General features: G+C 35.9%; 1 protein-coding gene and 1 non-coding gene across 9 annotated transcripts in view; both read right to left on the bottom strand.

The window, feature by feature from the left end:
- NADK2 (NAD kinase 2, mitochondrial) overlaps positions 1 to 23364 on the bottom strand; it is a 62640-nt gene that overhangs the window by 38743 nt on the left and 533 nt on the right. For all 8 annotated transcript variants that reach the window (XM_027846277.1, XM_027846279.1, XM_027846278.1 and 5 more), the window contains exons 2-4: positions 5941 to 6029; positions 4809 to 4897; positions 3273 to 3354 (exon numbers count right to left, since the gene is read on the bottom strand). In XM_027846277.1, coding sequence (XP_027702078.1) covers positions 3273 to 3354; positions 4809 to 4897; positions 5941 to 6029 — 260 coding nt within the window. The remainder of the gene's footprint in view (positions 1 to 3272; positions 3355 to 4808; positions 4898 to 5940; positions 6030 to 23364) is intronic.
- On the bottom strand, positions 12109 to 12215 carry LOC114031250. The gene has a single exon (XR_003567721.1). It is a non-coding gene; the product is annotated as a U6 spliceosomal RNA (small nuclear RNA).

The following is a 23364-nucleotide window of genomic DNA, read 5'->3' as shown; positions in this document are numbered from 1 at the left end:
TTTTCCCTTGTAAGATCATACTCAATTTTTTTGGGTAACCTATTCTCAGTTACAAGTCCATATTTTTTTGGTCTTTTAGAATATAGTATTCCAAGCTCTCTTTCCACTAAGAATGGTAGCTGCCAAAAACCTGTGTGAGCTTATTGCTACTCAGCACATAAATATTTTCCTTATGGCTATTTGCAATAGTTTTTTTTTTGATCTGGAAGCTCTAGATTTTGATTGATATTTCTAGGAGTTTTCATTTTGGGGTTTCTTTCATGAGATGACTGGTGGATTTGTTCTCTTTTCACATTGCTATCTGTTTCTGATAAATTCGGACAGGTTTCATTTGCAATTTCTTGAACTATTGTATCAGGGTTCTTGTTTTTTTAATCATGACTATCAGGTAGTCCAACGATTCAAAGATTTTTTTCTTCTTAACCTATCTTTCAAGTTAGTTGTTTTTAATGAGATACTTTCTATTTTCCTTTTTTTTTTTAAGTTTTTTGACTTTAATATTTGTTGTCTCACTGAATCATTAACTTCTTTTGTTCATTCTAATTTTTCACTCAGATAGTCTGTTACTTGGATAAGGCTTTTGTCCATTATACAAAGCTGTTACTTCCCTTTCTAAATCTTTCAAACTCATTTCCCCCCAATCCTTTCCTCCAGACCTCTCATTTAATTTGTAATATCATTTTAAAATTCTTCCTTCATTTTATCCAGGAATTCTAGTTGACTGTGTTTTCCCTTGACGCTTTTTTGTGGATGCTTTAGCACTCATCCTCTTCTTCTGGGTTTGGGCATTGTATATCCCTGGCTCCTTAACAGTTCTTTTTCATCAATGATTTCTTTTTATTACTTTCTTCCAATCTTACTTCCAGAATTGAGACTTTAGGTTAGGACAAGGCTCTATGTACTTTGGGAGGGAACATCGGGGCCTTGTTGACAGTCTTCTACTTTCTCGTAAGATTGAGTGTTGTCTTCTTCAAGGATCTCAGGAGTGACTCATACCAGTGAACTGCAAAATCTCAGCACTCCCCAAACAGTCTGATCTAAGGCACAGTCTCATCACTGCCCTCCATGCTGAGCTCTGCTGAATGGAGCATAAATAGACAGCCGCTGGCCCCAGACTCAGTCAGCTAGTCAGAAGACTCTGCAGTTTCAAAGCAAAAGAACTGCAGACTCACCCCCACTCCTGGCTCCCTGCCTTGCTTACTCAACTATAAGATCCAAGCCTCAATCTGTGGGCCAAATCTGGATTCTGCTGTGTGGTCAGAACAACAGAGCTGTCAAATCATCCCTGTTCCACAATCCCTGTCCTAGTACAGATCTGCAAGCCCCAGCCTCCATTCTTCCTCAATCCTGCTCCATAACAGTAATATAGTATAGGCTCACCATTAGTCTATGCTGCTACATAGCCAAAGGCTGTAGCCCTTGTCTAGGCTGGAAGGTTCCAGGATCCTACTCCTCAATAAGAACAATATAGCTTCTAGCTTGCCTCTACTCCTGCTCCCTACCACAGCTCTACAGTCAATGGGGAGGGCAGCCAGTCAGGAAGGTTTCTGCAGAGCCTTCCAGTAGGATGGGACCCGTAGCTCTGTACTCAGGCAGGAAGCAGGAAAAAAGAAAGATAAGGAAGAAAAGGAATATTAAGCTGAATGAATTATTAGATTAATTAGACTTGACTGACCTATGTCAGACAACCTATGTCTGAATTTGGTCACAAATATCAGTTATGTGCTAGGGCAAAAAAGGAATCACAAAAGTGATGCTTGCATTTCATAGGTTTTATATTTGTACCTCATTTCAAGGGTCAGGCATCCTTTCATTAAGAGTAATAATCAATGAGGCTTTTGTTAAACAAATAATTACGCAACAGCCATAATAGCTCAACTCATTTATTTACATAGCACTGGACTAGTTATATACACATAGTACTTTATGTGTATAAAGTGCTTTCTAAATTTGATGTTATTCTTGCAATATCCAGAACATACAGACACATCTATAAATATGTATTTTTGGTGCATGGTCATTTGTCTTCACTGAAATGAACTATGAGTGTTCCTAGTTCCAGCCTGTATTTTTCTTTATTCTTTACCCCATTCTACTGAGCCTATATTGCTGTCATCTGACTTATAAATACCCAAATGGGTCAAATGAGTATTCAGAAATGGAATAAAATTGTAGCAGGAGGAAATGAAGCTGGGTTTTAAAGATTATAAGATAACCACAACTTGTTCCTAAGAGAACAAGTATAGCAAGTAGCTTAAGAAAACAAAGGTTTAGCTATCTTTGTGCCTGAAGGCAAGGAGACAGAAGGCATAACCTCTTATAAGCCCTTCTGAATTGTTCCATGTGCAAAACCAGATAAAATGGGATATCTTCCTGGCTATGCCACACCATTTCCAGATATCTCGTGAGTTTACACAAAATAGAGTTTTTAGATTGAGAAAAGATTTTCATAAATTGTGGAAAAAATTACCATTTAAAAATAACTTCAAGAATCACTTTAATGCTGTACATGTATACACAAATCTAAACTACCTCTACAGATATAAGAGCAAGCACTCAAATTACCTGCTGAATAGGCAAATCAAATTTCCAAAGAAGCTGGGCTATGGTATACCCATACAATAATAACATGACAAGCTTGGTTGAGGTCATGGCACTGTTTCCTATATCTGGGTTAAAAAGGCTTCTTGCCAAGGACAAAGGAATCCACAAATTCACCACAGTAAGATTCTCCAATATTCAGCTAACTCAAGGACTACTCTCTGAAGTAATTACTGACATAGACACACTCTCACTCTCCAAACTAACATGACAAAAAAGATTCCCACTGTGGAAACTAGCTCTCCCCTCAGTGAGGATTCTCCACCACCCAACCCAGCTAGAACCATACTTTCCTCCCATGAATGAGTTATTACTCTGAACCAGCTGAATGAAAGGAACTATACTAAAGGGAATGCCCAACTCTCTGTGCAAGAATCCTCACTCACAGACAACAGACAATCCAAATGATTTTGGACCCCAGCTCCATTCCATACAGCAGCTTAAAAACCAAAAATAGTGCTAGGCTTCCAAAAAATGCTTCTCACTTTAGAGATACGACCCCAACCCAAATTACCAATATAGTAGGTTGGAAGAGGGAGTAAAAGACTAACTCCTGATACATGAGAATGATCAAAGGGGATAATGTGTGTGAATCAGCACGAATTGACTTAATTTTCTTATTTAGCAATGTTTGTTCATTTTTAAAAGGGAATTTCCTATGTTTTCCTTACCGTTCTGGATCAGTGTTTACTCCGATAACTGGTTTAAACCTGTCCAAGACCTTACTGGCTGCCAGCAGCATTGTGCCATCACCTAGGAAACATGATAAGGCAAAATTAACCTTACCCATCTGTGTTAAAACCAGTTGTTGATATCAAAACTCAGGTACTATTTTCTCTTCTGTCATCCCTCATCCACTCCTCCCCAACATATGATTTATCTTATCTTCCATCATATTCCCATTCGTTCCTTACAAAAATCCTTACCTGTTCATCACTCACTTAATGAGGAAATATACTACAATTAACAATAACAATCTGCTGCAGATCTGACAATATCATTCATACAGAGTCTTTGCATTAATATCCACAGTGATCAATAACCAACTCAAGTACCAATCAATCAACAAGCATTTATTATAAGCACTTACTATATAGCAGACACCATACTAAGAACTGGGGGTACAAAGGCAAAAACACTGTCCCTGCCCTCAAAGAGCTCACATTCTGAAGAAGAGAAACATGCAAATAACTATTAGATACAAAGTATATTCAATGTAAGTGGAAGGTAATCTCACAGAGAAGGCATGGAGTGGAGGGAGAAGGGATTGAGAAGTATCCTCTCAGATACTGGAAAGATCTTTTTGGTAAACTTAGCCTATGAAGAAGGAAACCAGAAGACAGAGATAAAGAAAGCAGGTATAAGGGTCAGCCAGTGAAAATGCACAGGCTCAGGAGATAAAAACAATGATATTACCAACATCTATATAACACTTGAAAGTTTCTTATTTTATCCTCACAACAACCCTAAGAGGTAGGTGCTATTATTATCTCCATTTTACAGACAAGGAAACTGAGGCAAAGAGAGGTTAAATGATTTGCCCACAGTCACAGCTAGTAAATGTCTGAAACTGGATTTGAACTCAGGTCTTCCTGATTCCAGATTCAGCATTCCATCCTCTGTACCAATTAGCTAAAGGTACTATCTTGTGTGATGAACAATAAGAAGGTCAGTGTTACTGGATCACAGAGTACATGGAAGAGACTAAAGTGTGAGAAGACTGGAAAGTGAAGAAGGATCCAGGTTGTAAAGAGCTATAAAAGTTAAATAGAGAAGATCCTGGAGGTAACAGAAAACCACTCAAGTTTACTGAATGTGGTGTGTTTTTTTTGCTTTTGTTCTTTTTGGGGTGGGAAAGGGGAGAGTTGTGCAATTTTTCCAAATTAATTTTACAAAACAAATTATATTTTACAAAATGTTTTTAAAAGAAAAAGCTGATATATGTAAATCCTAATTACTCCAGCAAACCATTTGACTCACACTATATGTAAAACTTTCATTCTTTGAAAAATACATAACACAACACAATAATAATGCAAAACTCTTCATATGGTACCTATGTGTTGGCTCTTGAATTGTTGAGAAATCATAATGATCTCATATGGCCCTGAGAGCTCTACTATGCAAGGGTACCGTGTATTTTCAAATACATTTAGCAAACAAATGTTTCTATATCCCCCACCATGCTTGTCCTATAAGAATATTACCTCCTGCAGCTATAACAGCATCTGCCCATCGAACAGTCTCTTCGTCATATTCTCTCCTCTTCACCAAACGAACTTCAATTCCCTCATTCCTAACAGGTATAAGAAAGTTGAATGTAAGGAACAAAATCTTACTCTAATTATTATGTATTTCATTGCTTCAAATTTTCCAGGATAAAACAAAAAATAGTAAGACTGAAAAGTCTTTTTTTTAACTATTAATTAAAGTTTGGGGATCAGATCGACTTCCTTTACCAACCAAAAAACTTATACCAAAACTGAACAGCTTGATTTCTGATGTGTTAAAGAAAAGGAAACCAACAGAAGGCTTACAGTTAAGGGAGGAAATAAAAAAAGCATAAAACTTGATCAGCAATCCCTGAATTTCAGTATGGAATGCTATTATGCTGCTGTTTCAAATTACAAACATACAACCTCATTTAGCCATGCTGATAAATCCTAAATTTCCAATGATTTTTACACCACTTACATTCATATCCAATAAATTACTTAAGGTGCTGTACAATCAGAATGGTTTATTTATCACCATAAACTTTTCTTAAGAATTTTCTTCTTAATTTACAGATAAGTTTTTTAAAGGAAAAAAAAATTTGAGTTTTTCCTTTTTAATATTTTTAAATGGCAACATTAATGCTACCAACTTTTTAAAAAGCTCACAAATCTAGTCTCTGAATTTCCAACTGCCATCTATATTATTATTATTATTTTTTTTTTGCTTAGGCAGTTGGGGTTAAGTGACTTGCCCAAGGTCACACAGCTAGTAAGTGTCAAGTGTTTGGTCTGAGGCTGCATTTGAACTCAGGTCCTCCTGACTTCAGGGCTGGTACAGGCCGGTATCCACTGCACCACCTAGCTGCCCCTGCCATCTGTATTATAACTCCTCTGGTTGCTGACCTTAAAGGACTGGACTGGGGTTAGCATTATGCAGTGAAAGGAGTACTGTTCTAGATTTAAAGTCTGAGAACTTGAGTTCAAATTCTATCTCTATAACTTACTACCTGGGTAACCTTGGATAAGCGCCTTAACTTCTCTGGGACCCAGGTTTGGCAACTTAATACACAAATGTTTGAAGCCCATGAGCCAAAAGGTTATCCTAGTTTTTCAGAAGTCTTACCGTAAACTATCCAGAATATGCTCTACATTCCTGGTATGAATATGATGTCGCTCAAGTAATCCATTGTAGCTGGATCCTTTTAGTGCAAGCTATAGAAAAAAAAATTACCCATTATAGTATTAGAAGAAAAACGTCTAAAAACAATCCAGGGTACAATATAAAACTTTTTACTTACCATAAAAAAGCCAAATTCACCTGGGGGGGGCAGTGAGAGTAGAAATTATAATTGCCCATAAAGTTGCATTTAATAAATTAAAATTTGTATATCCTATACTAAGATAAAGTCAAAATAGGTACATGATTTAGATATAAAGACTGATACTACAAGCAAACTAGGAGAGCAAGAAATAGTTTACCTATCAGATCTACAGAAAAGAGAAGAATTTATGACCAAACAAGAGATAGAGAACATCATGAAAGGCAAAATGGATAATTTTGATTACACTAAATTGAAAAGTTTTTGCAACCAAAGCCAATGCAACCAAGATTAGGAGGGAAGCAGAAAACTGGGAAAGAATTTTTATAACCAATGTCTCTGATAAAGGCCTCATTTCTAAAATATAGAGAGAACTGAGTCATATTTATAAGAATACAAGTCATTCCCCAATTGATAAATGGTCAAAGGATATGAACAAGCAGTTCTCAGAGGAAGAAACTAAAGACATACGAAAAAAAGCTCTAAATCACTACTGATTAAAGAAATGCAAATCAAAACAACTCTGAGGTATCACATCTATTAGATTGGCTAACATGAGAAAACAGGATAATGATAAATGTTGGAGAAGATGTGGGAAAACTGTAATACTAATGCATTGTTGGTGTTATAGTGAACTGATCCAGCCATGCTGCAGAATAATTTGTAACTATGCCCAAAGACTTATAAAATTGTGCATATCCTTTGAACCAGCAACACCACTTCTAGGTCTGTATCCTAAAGAGATCATAAAAATGGGAAAAGGACCAACATGTACAAAAATATTTATAGCAGCTCTTTTTGTGGTGACCAAGAACTAGAAATTGAGGGGATGCCCATCAATTGGGGAATGGCTGAACAAGTTGTGGTATATGAATGTAATGGAATACTACTGTGCTATAAGAAATGATGAGCAGATGGACTTCAGAAAAACCTGGAAAGACTTATATGAACTGATGCTGAGTGAAATGAGCAGAACCAGAAGAACGTTATTACACTGTTACAGCCACATTGTGTGATGACTGACTTTGATAGACATAGCTCTTCTAAGCAATGCAAGGATCTAAGACAACTCCAAAAGACTCATGATGGAAAATGCTATCCACATCCAGAGAAAGAACTATGGAGTCTGAATGCAGATGAAAGCATACTTTTTGCTCCCCTTTTCTTTGTTGTTTTGTTTTATTGCTTCATTCTTGGGTTTCCTCCCGTCAGTTCTAATTCTTCTTTACATCATGACTAATGGGAAAATATGATTAGAGCCTATATCGGATTGCTCTCCGTCTTGGGGAGGGGAGAGGAGAGGAAGGAGAAGAAAATTTAAAATTCAAATCTTATGGAAGTGAATGTTGAAAACTAAAAACAAATAAATTATTAAAAATAAATTAAAACTTGGTTTTAATACAAAGTTGACATTTACTTCCATCTATAACTCTGAACAATAGCAACAACAAAATATCATAACTAAGACAAACATGGATACCTAAATTCTAGAAGTAGTTTGTCTATTTTCTTGCTTATTTCCCCCTCCATTTTTGCTGTTGCCATTAAGGTTCAAAAGTCACTGACAAGTATATATTATGAAAAGTCCATGAAATTGGCTTAACTAAAGGCCAAAGATAAATTTCTCAAGTAATATTTAAGTGTATTTGTTTCACATCGTGATTTCTCAACTGCTCACTCTTACTTAGATATGCCTCAAAAATAATTTTCAACCTGGAACAATTTAAACCAAAACATATAACTGAGTCTACCTCAAGTAAATGAAACATAAAAGATATTTATTTCAATATTTTTGTCCCCTTTTTTACCAATCTAGGAAGTCTGTCTTTTAAACTTTTTTAATAATGATTGAGTGAAGTTCTTCTGCATACTTATGTGTGTGTATATATACCTCTTTTAAAATTATAAGGTACCATATGACAGGTGGTATTGTTTATATAATTATGTTATAATAATTTACACTATACCATTAATAATTATTTAGGCTATTTGTATAGCATGATTTTGGGGAATATTTTAAGATTTAAAATGAAATATTAGTTCTTAGGATACATTAAAAGAATAATTGTAACACTAAAAGATGATAGCACTCAAAGCTAAAAGGGACCTTAGAGATCACCTCATTTAGCCTCCTGATTTTTTTCCATGAGGAAATTGATACTGAGAAGTTTAAAGATTAGACCATAGTTCCACCAGTAGTAAGCAGCAGAGTAAGGTCAAATGCGTTATTTTGTTTAAAATTTACAGCTATCCCTAAAAACTAAGGAATGAAAGACATCTTTAATGTGCATTAATCATGGTAAAAGACTCCATTTTATTAATATGTTCACCTTGATCACCATGATCACCTGCTGAATTTTCAAACATGCCCTAATCTTACTTTCTGCTTTCAAATTCCTGTCACAATTTACTTAAGAGCAAAATGTCACTTTTTCTAGTCATTTGACTGATGTCAATAAGATTTTTAAAGTCATCAGAATTAGATATATTTAACACTGTCTTGCAAATAAAGACAGATTTTTCAAGGGGAAATTGGTGCTTTTTGGAAGTATAGAGGCCATGACTCATCAGATGAGTCATAAAAATGAATAATGAATAGTTATAACTTGACATTTATATAGTGCTTTTAAACTTTATAAGGCACTGTATACATATTATCTCATTAGATCCTTACAACAGCCTGGGAGGAATCCCTATTTTGCAGATAATGAAACTGAAATTTAGAGAAGTTAAAATAGCTATTCAACTAGCAAGTGTAGGAAATAATATTTAAACTGGAGTCTCTTGACTCCAAATCTAGTGCTCTTCGCATTACATCACAATATCCCATGGTGTTTAGTGTTTCTGATTGTATCCAGATACAGATCAAATACCAATCAGCAAGAATGGATTATTAATTGACTCCTAAAGTTCTTTTCAATGCTGAAATTCTTTGCTGTCATCAAGAACATAGCGCAAAACCTAGGGTGAATCTTGTGACTGAGCAATCACTTTTTTCACTTAATACAGAAAAGTAAATCATCTAGAATTAAAGATTACCAAATTATTTCCATATAGTAGAAATCGCAGCAGAGATAACACAGTAATAGCCAAACTGTTATTATCAATTTATAACTCTTGACAAATTGAATTGTGAATTAACCATGTGACCTAGATTTGCTGAAACTTTCACCTTTAATGCATCAATCAACATTTATTAAGTGCCTACTATGTTCCAGGCACTGTACTTTATAAATGCTGGATAAAGATTCTTCAAAGCAATAACAACAATAAAGACAGGTGACAGCAAACCACTATCTTAAGTTATCCAAGTTAATGTCTTCCTTAGCACAGATAAAGTGACTACATTTCTATCATGATGCTCCTTCGACACTATCCCAGTATGAATACAGTTTTTTAAATCACATAAAAGGTTAACTCTTTAAGGACCAAGGCACTTAAGAAAATTTTTTAACCAATTTTTGACTGGAATTTTTCTAAAAAGATTATTAAATATTTTTCTATCTCCTTATGGGCTTATACTAAATATAATTTAACTTTGATTTTTAAATTCTGACTCAGTGGAAAAAATCTGCAACCTTGGGCAAGTGACACTGTACTTCTCTAATAAGTCTTAGCTTCTGTTTCCTCATCTGGAAAATAGAGTTAACTATATTCGCACTACCTACCTCAAAGAGTTGTTTTGAAGAATCATCAACCTCAATTACTATGCTTTGCTATCACAGTGGCTACACTTTTTTTAAAGTTCTTGTATTTATTTTGTAATACTTTTTGTTATTAGACTAGAAACCATCAATTCTTGTTTTGTCTATGTGAACACTGTGTGTGTATATGTATATGAATGTATATGTATGCGTGTATTATGTGTATGTACACATATACATGCATATAAAAATATTTCCATCTCCTAATAGCGACTATAACTGCTCCAGATTACCTTATTTCTAGCTTCTAATCTGGCCTGGGCTCAGAACTCACACAATCAAACCTTTTAGAACTGTAAAATACCCCAAAAGCAATTGGTTAAGAAAATACATTTTTTTCAAGAGTGTGAAAACTTACAGCTGTACTATTTAATGAAAACAGCTAAAAGTTCAATAGCTCTTGACATGAACTTCATGTTTGCAGATTTTTCCAGTTGTAGCATTAAGTAAATAAAAAAAGTGACTCTGAATGGACTTGGTGCACTTAATGATATTATCACAGAAGTTATGTCCAAAATACTCTAAAATCTGTTGTTTTCCTTTAACAAATTATCTTTGGTCTTGAAGAAAACATAGTTATCTACGTTGTTACTCAAACAGTAACATGCAGAGTTGAACAGTAACATCTTTGTAAGAGTTATATAAGTAGTAAATAGATATACTGAGGATATAAAATGACAAGTACTTCGTTCCCAGCACATAAAGAGAATTCAAACAGTTTATGGATGATGATAAAAACAGTCATAGAGATGGTAAATGACAAATCTATTGCCTCAGTATAAGTTAGATACTTATAATGCTCATTATAAATTTAATAAATTACTAAATGATGATGTAAATGGTACTTTTTAGTAACCTAAAAAGTTAATGGACTTTTAACATAATATTTAGTTGAATCTACTTAGCAAGTTACTCAGCCAGAATGATCAGGCTCAATGTACTAAATTCTAAAAATATCTATTTATATTTTATTTTCCAGTTGTTCTTCCTTTTAATTGGACCTACTAGAAAAGGGGAAAGGAAGAAAATACTGCAATGGGTAATGTTCACAGATGATTTTTTTAGTCATACCAATTTAAATTCTTTTTTCTGAGGTTTTCTTTTTTTAATTAATTTATTTTGATTTATCAACAATCACTTCCATATGCTTTTGAGTTTTAAATTTTTCTCCCCCTCCCTAAGACGGCGCACAATCTGATATAGGCTATACATATACATTCCTATTAAACATATTTTCACGTTAGTGATATTGTAAGAATTAGAACCAATACGAGGAACCACCAGAAAGAGGAAACAAAACTCAACAGAAGAAAAAAAATAGCAAATAGTATGCTTCAATCTGCATTCAAACTCCATAGTTCTTTCTTTGGATGTGGATAGCATTTTCCATCACGAGGCCTTTGGAGATGTCTTAGATCCTTGTATTGCTGGGAAGGGTTAAGTTTATCAATGTTAGTCATCCCACAACATGGCTGTTATTGTGTACAATGTTCTCCTGGTTCTGCTCACTTCACTCAGCATCAGACCATACAAATGTCTTTCCAAGTTTTTCTGAAGTCAGCCTGTTCACCATTTCTTATAGCACAATAGTATTCCATTACATTCACATACCACAACTTGTTCAGCCATTCCCCAATTGATGGGCATCCTTTCAATTTCCAATTCTTTGCCACCACAAAAAGAGCTGCTATAAATATTTTTGTACATGTGGGTCCTTTTCCCATTTGTATGATCTCCTTGGGATATAGCCCTAGAAGTGATATTGCTGGGTCAAAGGGTATGCACATTTTTATAGCCTTTTGGGCATAGTTCCAAATCGTTCTCCAAAATGGTTGGATCGTTTCACAACTCCACCAACAATGCATTAGTGTTCCAGTTTTCCCACATCTTCTCCAACATTTATCATTTTCTTGTTTTGTCATCTTGGCCATTCTGATAGGTGTGATGTGGTACCTCAGAGTTGTTTTGATTTGCATTTCTCTAATCAATAGTGATTTAGAGCATTTTTTCATATGACTATAGATGGCTTTAATTTCTTCATCTGAGAAATGCCTGTTCATATCCTTTGACCATTTATCAATTGGGGAATGACTTGTATTCTTATAAATTTGACTTAATTCTGTATATATTTTAGAAATTAGGCCCTTATCAGAGAGACTAGTTGTAAAAATTCTCTTCCAATTTTCTACTTTCCTTCTAATCTTGATTGCGTTGGCTTCGTTTGTGCAAAAACTTTTCAATTTAACGTAATCAAAGTTATCCATTTTGAAAAATATAGAACACTTCACAAATTTGCGTGTCATCCTTAAGCAGAGGCCATGCTAATCTTCTCTGTATCGTTCCAGTTTTAGTATATGTGCTGCCAAAGCAAGCACCAATTTAAATACTTAAATTTGTACTTCCCTACTATATCCCCCATAGAAATCAGGCATCATTCTTGGCTGCCATGGTACTCAAAGAACATAAGAAGTCCTAAAGGAAGGCCTCAAACCCATGAGACAAATCAGGAAAGCATGGACAAGATAAGAAGCCAAGAGAGGCTGTGCTCCACACTTAGGGAGGGATTACTCACATGGAAGAGACCTTGGATCACCTGAAGTTAGATCACTTTTGTGAATGAGATATTTCTAGATCAAGATTTATTCATTCTATCCTGGAACCGAGTCGAGTTTTTTTTCCCCCTTCCTTTGGGGAGTTTTCTGGGAGTGGGGAGGGGAAACTCACTTAGTTGACACCAAGGCTGCCAAGTATGCTGAGAGAAACAAAGACACCAATAGTTCATAAAACTATTTCTCAAAAGTTTTCCATCTTCCCAATGAAAAGAAATATGGTATTTACCAACTACTTTCCTTTAATTTTTAGTACCGGGAAGCAAGGCTTTTAGTTTGAAGCAGGGTTGGCCTTAACTGTATGAAATAATTTAAGGGGCTCCCAAACCTCATCACCAAACTTCCCCTACACTGACTGTTGGCATTAAGCAGCAATCCTTTATATCTAAGGGGTTATACAGGTTTCCAAGAATCACCTATTAATGTGGAAATCTATCTTACCATATAGAAAAGTAAGAGGAGAAGGGGATAAGGAAAAGGGGAGGGGGTGGCTGATAGAAGGTAGGGCAGACTGGAGGAGGTAAAAGTCAGAAGCAAAACACTTTTGAGAACAGACAGAGTGGAAGGAGAGAGGAAATAGGATAAACAGGAGAAAAATAGTATGGAAGGAAATACATAGTTGGTAATTATTACTGTGAAAAAAATTTTATAGCAGGTTTCCCTACTTAAGACCTCATTTCTCAAATAAATAGAAAAAAGAGTCAAATTTACAGAACTAAGAGCCATTCTTCAATTCTTCAATTGATAAATGGTTAGAGAATATGAACAAGCAGTTTTCAAAGTATCACAGCTATCTATAGTCATATGAAAAAATGCTCTAAATCACTATTAGAAAAATGTAAATTAAAACAACTCTGAGCTACCACCACACACCTGTCAGATTGCCTAATATGACAGAAAAGTAAAATGACAAATGTTGGAGGGGATGTGGGAAAATTAAAACACTAATGCACTGTTAGTGAAGTTGTATACTGATTCAACCATTCTGCAGAGCAATTTGGAACTATGTCCAAAGGGCTATAAAATGCTGCCTATACCCTTTGATCAAGCACTGTCAGTACTAGGTCTGTATCATAAAAAGATTATTTAAAACAGCAGGGGAGGGGAGGAGTAAGGGGAGGATCTATATGTACGAAAATATTTTTAGTGGTAGCAAAGAATTGGAAATTGAGGGGATGTCTATCAAATGGGGAATGGCTGAACAAGTTGAATATGATTGTGATGGAACACTATCATGCTATAAGAAATGACAAGTAGGATGCTCTCAGAAAAACCTGGAAAGATTTACTTGGACTGATGCAAAGTGAAATGAACAAAACCAGAAGAACATTGTACATAATAAAAACAATACTGTATGATGATCAACTATGAATGACTTAGCTATTCTCAGCAATACAATTATCCAAGAAAATTTTGTGTGACTTTTAATACCAGGTGCTGTACATCTCCAGAGAAAGAACTGGTGGAGTCTGAAGGCAGATCAAAGCTACTTTTTTTTTTTTGGTCTGTTTTCTTTCACAGCATGAATTACATGGAAATGCATTTTGCATGATTGTACATTGTGTAGCCTATGTCAAATTGCTAACCTTCTCAATGAGGGGGGAAAAAGAAGGAGGGAGAGAATTTGGAACTCAAAATTTGAAAAAAGAATGTTAAAATTGTTTTTACATGTAGTTGGGAAAAATAAAACATTAACTTTTTTTAAAAAAATCACTTACTAAAATGCAGATAGATGCCTAGAGGGGGTAACTTTTTAAATTTAAATCAACTAATACATTGGTAAGGACTATTTAAATGTAAGGTTCTGGGAGATTTAAAAAACAAAATCTTAAATAGTTCAGAAGGCAAGTAGATATCCAGGATCTAGAAAGAATGTTGATTAAGAGATACAACAGTGATAGTGAATGTTGCCTATTGCTAGCTAGGTATATATTGAAGCTAAATACAAACACACTCACTATACAACATAATTAGTGTGAGAAGCTCCAAAAATTAGCCACAATACATCCATTCTGTTGCACCAGGAACAGAAGACAACAAAGAATTGACTTTTAACCTGAGTCCAAAAAACACGAGCTTCCATGTTACCCAAGGAAATGGCAGTAATCATTGTGTCTAATTAATGGGAGCACTCTACTAGTAAAACAATTGCTAAATAACTGTTAGTCATTTAATCTCCAAAGTCATTCTAAGAATACATAATCAAATATTCTAACTCTGAAATAAGACTTTTTTCAGCTTCACAAAAATTTAAATCATGTTTAATATGAAGGGTTTGACCATGGGAAATACATAATGTATGTAAATTTATGGTTTCTAAGTGCCAAGTACCTTGATTAAAAGACCTATTTATATTATACCTATAATCATATGTGTATGTAACCCATAGGTCCAGGGCTATAAGTTGAAGTCTGATATACAGGGCTGTCTCACAAAAGCAATATTCTCCTTGGCTTATTGTGCTCCTATACCACTTACCCTGAGCAATCTCCCAAGATGTTCTAATCAAGTTTTCCACAAATGTGGTTAACAGGGTTCCCAGCTCCAGTACCAACATTCAAGATAACAATGAATATCAAATAAAGGGCAGCTTTTATTTCATGCTACATAGACATTACAGAAGGCAAAAAAGGACTCACAAGAACCCATTAACAGATAAAGATACAAAAAGCACTCACAGTTAGCTAATAATCAAATTGTGCAATTCTCCTTCCTCCCAAGCAGGTTCCTAGAGTCTGACTAGACCACCACCCTGTGGTTTGGACATCCTTAGAAAGGAAAAAAACTTGGGAATGGCCAGCAGAACAATTCTTTGACATTCTTGTGAAATTCCTCTCTCTCTCCTAAGACTGATAGTACCATCCTGTGGTTTAAAAACTTCCTCTCCACATCACCACCTCTGTCCCCTTACCCCACTCCAAGGCAAACGCACTCAGGGGGCCGCTAAATAAGTAATATCCCTTCCACCACTGGACCACGGTCTGAATCACTCACGGGATTCTCAAGCAGCTACCCCATAACATGGCTTTAGCTCTTTTTTGTTGTTGTTGTTATTGGGGTTTTGTTGGGGAGAATTGTTGATTTGGGAGAAGGTGGAAAGAAATATCATGGATCATCCATTCCTCTCCCCAAGAAGCATTCTCTTTATAAACCCCAGTCTTGATGAATCCCTCAGAGGGCATTAACCAAGAAACTACATTCTCTTCTGTCATTACAATACTATCCTTGGACACTATCTTTTGGGACAATCACAAATATAGCTCTGCCATGTGTAGGATACATGAGGGCAGGTGGAAAGAAATCTCCTCCTCTCATCAGATGTATTTTCTCTGCAGGTTTTCTCTTACAGGCCAGCAGGAGGAATGGCTACTGTGACAGTAGTTAATCCTCCAGAACCCTAGCCCAAGAGGCGCTCCAAACTACCCAGTTCATCCTAGGGCAGCCTAGGGCTGAGGTCTAATCCTATGCTGGCATTTATTTCAACAAGGTACTATTAGGCATATGTACTCAATAGGTAGAAGCAGGAATAATCAAAAGCCTAAACCAGTGGTTCTTAAATATGGTCTCAGGACCCTTTACACTCAAATTATTGAGGGCCACTTTAGACTCTTAAAATATTTTGAGGATTCCAAAGAACTTTTTTAATGTAAAATATATCAGTATTTACTGTATTAGAAATTAAAACTGATAATTTTAAGACATTTATTTTAAAATGATAAAAAATAAGCCATTAGTTAACATAAATATCAAATGAAAAACAATTTTTCCAAAGCAAAAAAAATTACTATGAAAGTGATACTCTTTTATATATTCTTGCCAATCTCTTTAATGTGTGGCTTAATAAAAGATAGCTAGATTCTCATATCTGCCTCTACATTCAATCTGTTGAGATATGTTGTTTTAGTTGAATAACATGAAGAAAATCAAGCTTCACAAAGATGTGTAGTTGGAAAAAGGAAGAGTATTTTTTAATTAATTTATTTTTAATTTTCAACATTCACTTCCACAAGATCTTGAGTTCCAAATTTCTCCCCATCTCTCCCCTTTCCCCACCCCAAGATGGCATGCATTCTGAATACCCCTTACTCTGATCTGCCCTCCCTTCTATCACTCCCCCTCTTCTCTTATCCTCTTCCCCTTCTATTTTTTCTGTAGGGCAGGATAGATTTCTATACCCCACTGCCTGCATATCTTATTTCCCAGTTGCATATAAAAGCAATTTTTAACATTTGTTCTTAAAACTTTGGGTTCCAAATTCTCTCCTTTCCTCCCTGCCCACCCACCCACCCTCATTGAAAAGGCAAACAACTCGATACAGGTTATATATATATGCAGTCATGCAAAACACTTCCATAATAGTCATGCTGTGAAAAACTGACTATATTTTCCTTCATCCTATTCCATCCTCCATTTATTCTATTCTCTCCTTTGATCCTGTCCCTCCTCAAAAGTGTTTGCTTCCAATTACCTCCTCCCCCAATCTGCCCTCCCTATCATCCCCCCCCCTTATCCCCTTCTCCCCTATTTTCCTGTAGGATAAAACAGATTTCCATACCCAATTGAACGTGGATGTTATTTTCTCCTTAAGCCAAATCTAATGAGAGTAAGATTCATTCATTCCCTTCTCATCTCCTCCTTCTTCCCCTCCACTGTAAAAGCTTTTTCCTTCCCTCTTTTATATAATTTACTCCATTCTACCTCTCCCTTTCTCCTTCTCCCTGCACAATCCTTTCACCCTTTTTTTTTGATATCATCCCTTCCTATTCAACTCACTCTGTGCCCTCTGTCTATATATATTCCCCTCCAACTACCTAATACTGAGAAAGGTCTCACGAAGTTACAAATATCTTTCCATGTAGGAACATAAACAGTTCAACTATTTCTCTTTACTGTTTACCTTTTCATGCTTCTCTTGAGTCTTGCATTTAAAACTCAAATTTTCTATTCAGCTCTGGTCTTTTCATCAAGAAAGCCTGAAAGTCCTCTATTTCATTGAATCAATTTTCATTAATTTTTTTCCCCTGAAAGATTATACTCAGTTTTGCTAGGTAGGTGATTCTTGGCTGTAATCCTATCTCCTTTAACTCCAGAATATTATATTCCAAGTCCTCTGATCCCTTAATGTAGAAGCTGCAAAATCTTGTGTTATCCTGATTGTATTTCCACAATACTTGAGTTGTTTCTTTCTGGCTGCTTGCAGTATTTTCTCCTTGATCTGAGAACTCTGGAATTTGGCTACAATATTCCTAGGAGTTATCCTTTGGGGATCTCTTTTTGGAGTTGACTGGTGAATTCTTTCAATTCCTATTTTACCCTCTGGTTCTAAAATATCAGGGCAGTTTTCCTTGATAATTTACTGAAAAATGACATGTAGGCTCTTTTTTTTTTATCATGGCTTTCAGGTAGTCCAATAATTTTTAAGTTTTCTCTCCTGGATCTATTTTCCAGGTCAGTTCTTTTTCCAATGAGATATTTCACATTGTCTTCTATTTTTTCATTCTTTTGGTTTTGTTTTATAATGTCTTGATTTCTCATAAAGCCATAAGCTTCCATTTGCTCCATTCTAATTTTTAAGGAAGTATTTTCTTCAGTGAGCTTTTGGACTTCCTTTTACATGTGGCCAATTCTGCTTCTTAAGGCATTTTTCTTATTGGCTTTTTGGACCTGTTTTGCCATTTGGGTTAGTCTATTTTTCAAGGTGTTATTTTCTTCAGTATTTTTTTGGGTCTCCTTTAGCAAGCTGTTTGACTTGTTTTTCATGATTTTCTTGTATCACTCTCATTTCTCTTCCCAGTTTTTCCTCTACTTCTCTTAACTGCTTTCTCAAAATCCTTTTTGAGCTCTTCCATGGCCTGACACTGATTCATATTTTTCTTGGAGGCTTTGGATGTAGGAGCTTTGATTTTTCTGTCTTCTTCTAGTTGTATATTTTGATCTTCTTTGTCATCAAAGACTCTATGGTTTGATTTTTTTTTGTGCTGTTTGCTCATGTTGCCAGTCAATTTCTTGAGTTTTAAACTCTTTGTTAAGGTAGGGGCCTGCTTCCAGTGTGGAGAATGTATTGTCCCAAGCTTTGGGGGTTTTGTGCAGCTGTTTTCAGAGATACTTCAAGGGACCTGTGAATTTTCAGCTCTTCCAAGGTTCCTGGCCTGGGCTCTGGTCAATAAGTGACCATGAGCACTCTTTTCTGCCTTGAAACTGTGAGGAGGATTTTCTTTCCACTGTGGCTCCAAGCTCCACCACGCTAGCACTCTCCTCACCCCAGGACCACCACCCAGAACTGTGACGCAGACCCAAGCATTGGCAAAGCAAGAGAATCCTACCTCCCACCAGCAAAGAGATCCCTGCAATCTTCCTCTAATTAGCCACTCAATTCCCTCTCAGTCTGTGGGCCAAGAGCTCTGGAAGCAGCCAGCACCCTGGGGCTGCACTGGGACTAGGGCTAGGACCAAGCTTCTATCTCACCAAGGTCATAGACTTTTCCTACTGACCTTCTAAGTTGTCTTTGGCATTTGTAGGTTGAGAAATCTGGAAACTGCCATACCTCCCTTTGGTTTAGTCCCCGGAGGCCTGCTTCAGGTTCGCTGAGGCCCCATCTTCACCTGCATAGTCCATGCTGAACTGCACTCCTCTTCCAGCTGGGCACAACAGCCCTTCCTAATCAACCATCCAGATTGTCTTGGGCTAGAAATTTGTTTCACTCTGTCTTTTTGTAGGTTCTGCTGTTCTAGAATTTGTTTAGAGTCATTTTTTACAAGTATTTTTACAAGGGGTTTGGGGGAGAGCTCAAGCAGGTCACTGCTTTTACTCCACCATCTTGGCTCTACCCAGGAAGAGTATTTCAATAGGCAAATAACATCTTAGTATTATTATGAAATTAGTTTTTGCCTCATGGACCCCCTGCAAGGATCTTAGGTACCTCCAGGGGTCCAGAAACCACACTTTGAGAATCACTGGTATGAAGGCTCACCTCCCATTAAACTCAAACTGATCCAAGAGAACTTCCCTGATCAACTACTCTTAAATAAACAAATTACAATAATGGTTTCATTAGGCATGACTGCATCCTTTACTTGAATGTCCTGTATTCCCAACACAAGCAAGTCTCTGATGATTCTGAAAAAACAGCAAACATTACAAGTCAACTTGGCTGTATGACAAAGTCAAATGCATCAAATTAGATTTCTACAATCTAAATTGGCATACTCTCCCATTTCAAGGGGCCTAAGGAAATTAGTAGAGTAGAGATCTATGGAAAATCATGTTCACCAGCCTACTGCTTTAAAAAAAAAAAAACAGGGAGGGCTAATCTATATATAACTAAGAGGAAGAAGAAAGATGAATGTACAAAAGAGAATAATAATCTCACATTTATATAGTGCTTTGTTTACAAAACATTTTCCTCACAATAATTTTAAGCTAGATAAAAGAATATTGTTCCCATTTTACAGATGGAAAAGCAGACAGAGAGATTATGCAACTTGCTCAGTCATACAATTAGTAAAATATCTAATCCTATCTCCAATCAATATCTTCTAAGTCTTTTGGTAGGAATGAAAAAGCCTAGCTCATGTTATCTATAACTACTAGATTAAGAATCTGTTAACTTTCTTTTTTTGTGTATTTTAACCCTCTTATTTTATTTCCATGTAGTTCCTAAAAGTAAAAAACTTTAGGATGTATTTTTAAAACAAGCTTTATTTCAAAGACAGGAGAGTAGGAGAGATTTTCAGGAAAGCTCTGAATTGAGCCTCAAAGGACCCCAGTAGAAAAGTGGATAGTTCATCAGCACAGAAAATAAACAGGTCAGTCACCCTAGTGACCACAAGGAAATAAAACAACAACCAGAGACTACAGGAAACCACCTTGTCTCTAAGAATATAACACCCACAAAAAACATGGAAGGGATCTCAGCATGTAATGGTCTTCTTTGTACTTTCCCTCTCCAGATCTGTATTTTTAGAAGTGACCTAATGGGAACAACTAGGAAATGACACAGATTTTTAAATCATATTAGGCATTTCTATGTGTTACTGAAGTTCCCTACCCATAGCAATAGCAAGAGAACTAAGCCAACAGTTAGTTGGCCATTCCATCCACCTACAAAAGACAGAGAACAACTCACAGCTGGATGTCATTCCAATATTGTTCACTTCCCTATGCCCTTACCCTAATCTGCCTGTAAATTTTCTTCTATAGCATTATAATCTGACTTTTCTTCTCATTCAACACATATACTTTGCCCAGTCCCAATCTCTAGTCAAGGAATCATTCCAATTCAGCTGAATTATACTACTGCCCTTATCCTATACGAAATGAGATAGAGACTGAGAACTAGTACAAAAAGCTAGTAGTTTAATATGAACAACCAAAAGAGATTTGAGTTACATGATTTATTTTGTACCCCAGGAATCCTTACTTACAGATCTTTTTAACAAAAAACTTTGCCTATTAAAGCAGTCTCTTCAGTTTTCATTTCTATAATCTCATCTTAAAAGTACCGAGTAGGTAATCATATTTTTAAAGAAAAATTTCTCAGTATTTTAGAAGTGTTGATAGAGATTCAGGTGATTCTCATTCAGAAGACTAAAGATACACATATGGCCTAAGTCAAAATAATTTATTAGAGTTAATGATTTCTCTGGATGGTTCAGAAGTAATACAACACGAAACAACTTAAGCAAAAGCAGAGTTTAACAATTTAGGAAGAAATTTCAAATGTACACTCTCCCCTGTCCAAAAACAAAATCTCAGGTACAGTGGAAGAATGCTGCATTTGGACTCAGAGGGCCAAGGTTGAAATCCCACATTTGTCACATAAGTGACCTTAGGCAAGTCATTTAACCTTATTGGGTCTTAGTTTGCTTCTCTGGAAAATGAAAGAGCTGAACTCTAAATGTGACCTTAAGATCCAGTATCACTTCTTTAGGGTCTCTTTGCTTTCTTCAGGACAAATATGAAAATTCATCCAATTCTGTTCTGGCATTTATTCTTCAAAGTTCACGTATTCTACCAACTACTTCCTTTAAGTGATGAGAAAGAAAACGTGTGTTTGAATCTTTAGTATTTGGGGAAAATACTAATTATTGAAACATAATTCCCTTCATTATACTTTCCCTAAGATACAGTGCCTTACTGACATACAGTACTAACTAAAGAGACAATAAGAGCATGCAAATATGGAAAGCTATATAAGATGCTAGATAATGAAGCAAACATTTAGGTGCCATCAAAATAAAATTCTATCTACATTATCCAAGTTGGCAACAAAACAATTTAGTCAAAGAGTAAGTACTTTATTACTGTGTTTCTAATTAACTAATAAAATACATACTTTGCTTAACACTAAAAATAAGTACTACAAATAGATGACTAACTATTAAAATTTTTCTACGAAAATAACATTTCATAGAAAGATCACAAAAAACCTCGCAACTACAAATCTGGTGGTATATCATTTAACAATAATGACAGAGACAGTCTAGGAGTAGTTTTAGTTACTGTGCTTAATACTGGATATACCTCAGCTATCTGGTATAGCTCAGCAAACCTCAGTCAGTCAACAAACATTCATTAAGTGCTTACTATGTGTTAGGCACTATGCTAAGTGAAGAGGACACCAAGAAAGGCAAAAATATTTTCCCTGTCCTCAAGTAAATAAGATTCTAATGGGAGAGATAACATACAAACAATCTTGTGCATACAAGATACATATAGAGTAAATGGGAAGTAATTTCAGAGGGAAGGCACTATTATCATTAAGAGGGAGGGGAGAGGACCTGGAAACCTTGGTTATGTGTGGGATTTGAGGGAGTTGGAAAGGATAATGTTCAATCTCTCTTAGCACTTATTTTAGAGCTTAGTTCCATGGTTTACAATTTCTTAATGTATCTAGATTTTTTTCTGTATTTGAAGACCTCACAATTCTTATCTAATTTTTCTGCACTTTAGCCCTCTCCTTTTGAATGTATTAATGTAATATTCAAAATATATCTTTTTTTCTTTTGCAATGCAAAAAAAAAAAGGCATTATAATGACAGGTGCCTTAAAAGCAGATTGACAGAGCTAGTTTGGCATCACTGTTCCTGTAATTCCTGTTACTATAAAAAAGGACTCACTCTTACCGTTACTAGGCCTGGAATACTGACCAGTGGAAGGGGGTGTGTCTGCTGCACACAATCAACTCCGACAGGGGCACAAGAGGCGCCCTGGGGGCCAATTTTCACTAGGCTTGAGTAAAAGACTATGTACTTAAGACTATCTCTGCCCCCAACTCTAGTCTCTGTCTTTGAGGCTTGAATTTGGTTGTACTTTTCCAGTTCTTCATTTGCTCACTGCCCTCAAGCAAAATAGGATAAATAAGTAGTAAGATCTCTTCAAAGTTTGCAAAGGACTCAGGAAAGACTATCTCATCTTATCCACACAGATACTGGTGAGATAACAGGTTCTAATATTAGGATGAAGAAGAGTTAAAAAGTGAGCTTTAAGTAGATAAGGACCATATAGTTCACCTCTCTCCAACACACACACACACACAGAGCAATAAGCCTCTATCCAACACAACAGAGAATGAATACTAAGCTCTGTCCAACCCACACAAAAAATATATCAAACAGCCTCTCTCCAATACATACACATATTCAATACATACCTACATACACACACTCACAGAATGAATCTCTCCAACACACATACACACACAAAATGATTAGAGCCTCTTGAAGAGAGGCTCCAACACACATACATAGTACATACACACACACAAAATTATTAAATAGCCTCTCTCCAACACATACACAGAGTACATACTTATACACACACTCCCACACAGAATACGCCTCTCTCCAATACATACACACATACAGTACATACTTACACACAGAATGAGCCCTTCTCCAACACACACACACACACA

The sequence above is a fragment of the Vombatus ursinus genome, unplaced genomic scaffold, assembly GCF_900497805.2.
Source record: "Vombatus ursinus unplaced genomic scaffold, bare-nosed wombat genome assembly UNPS02015106.1, whole genome shotgun sequence".
Classification (NCBI taxonomy): Eukaryota; Metazoa; Chordata; class Mammalia; order Diprotodontia; family Vombatidae; genus Vombatus; species Vombatus ursinus.
The sequence above is the reverse complement of the archived record's forward strand: the minus strand, read 5'-3'. Positions and strand labels throughout refer to the sequence as shown.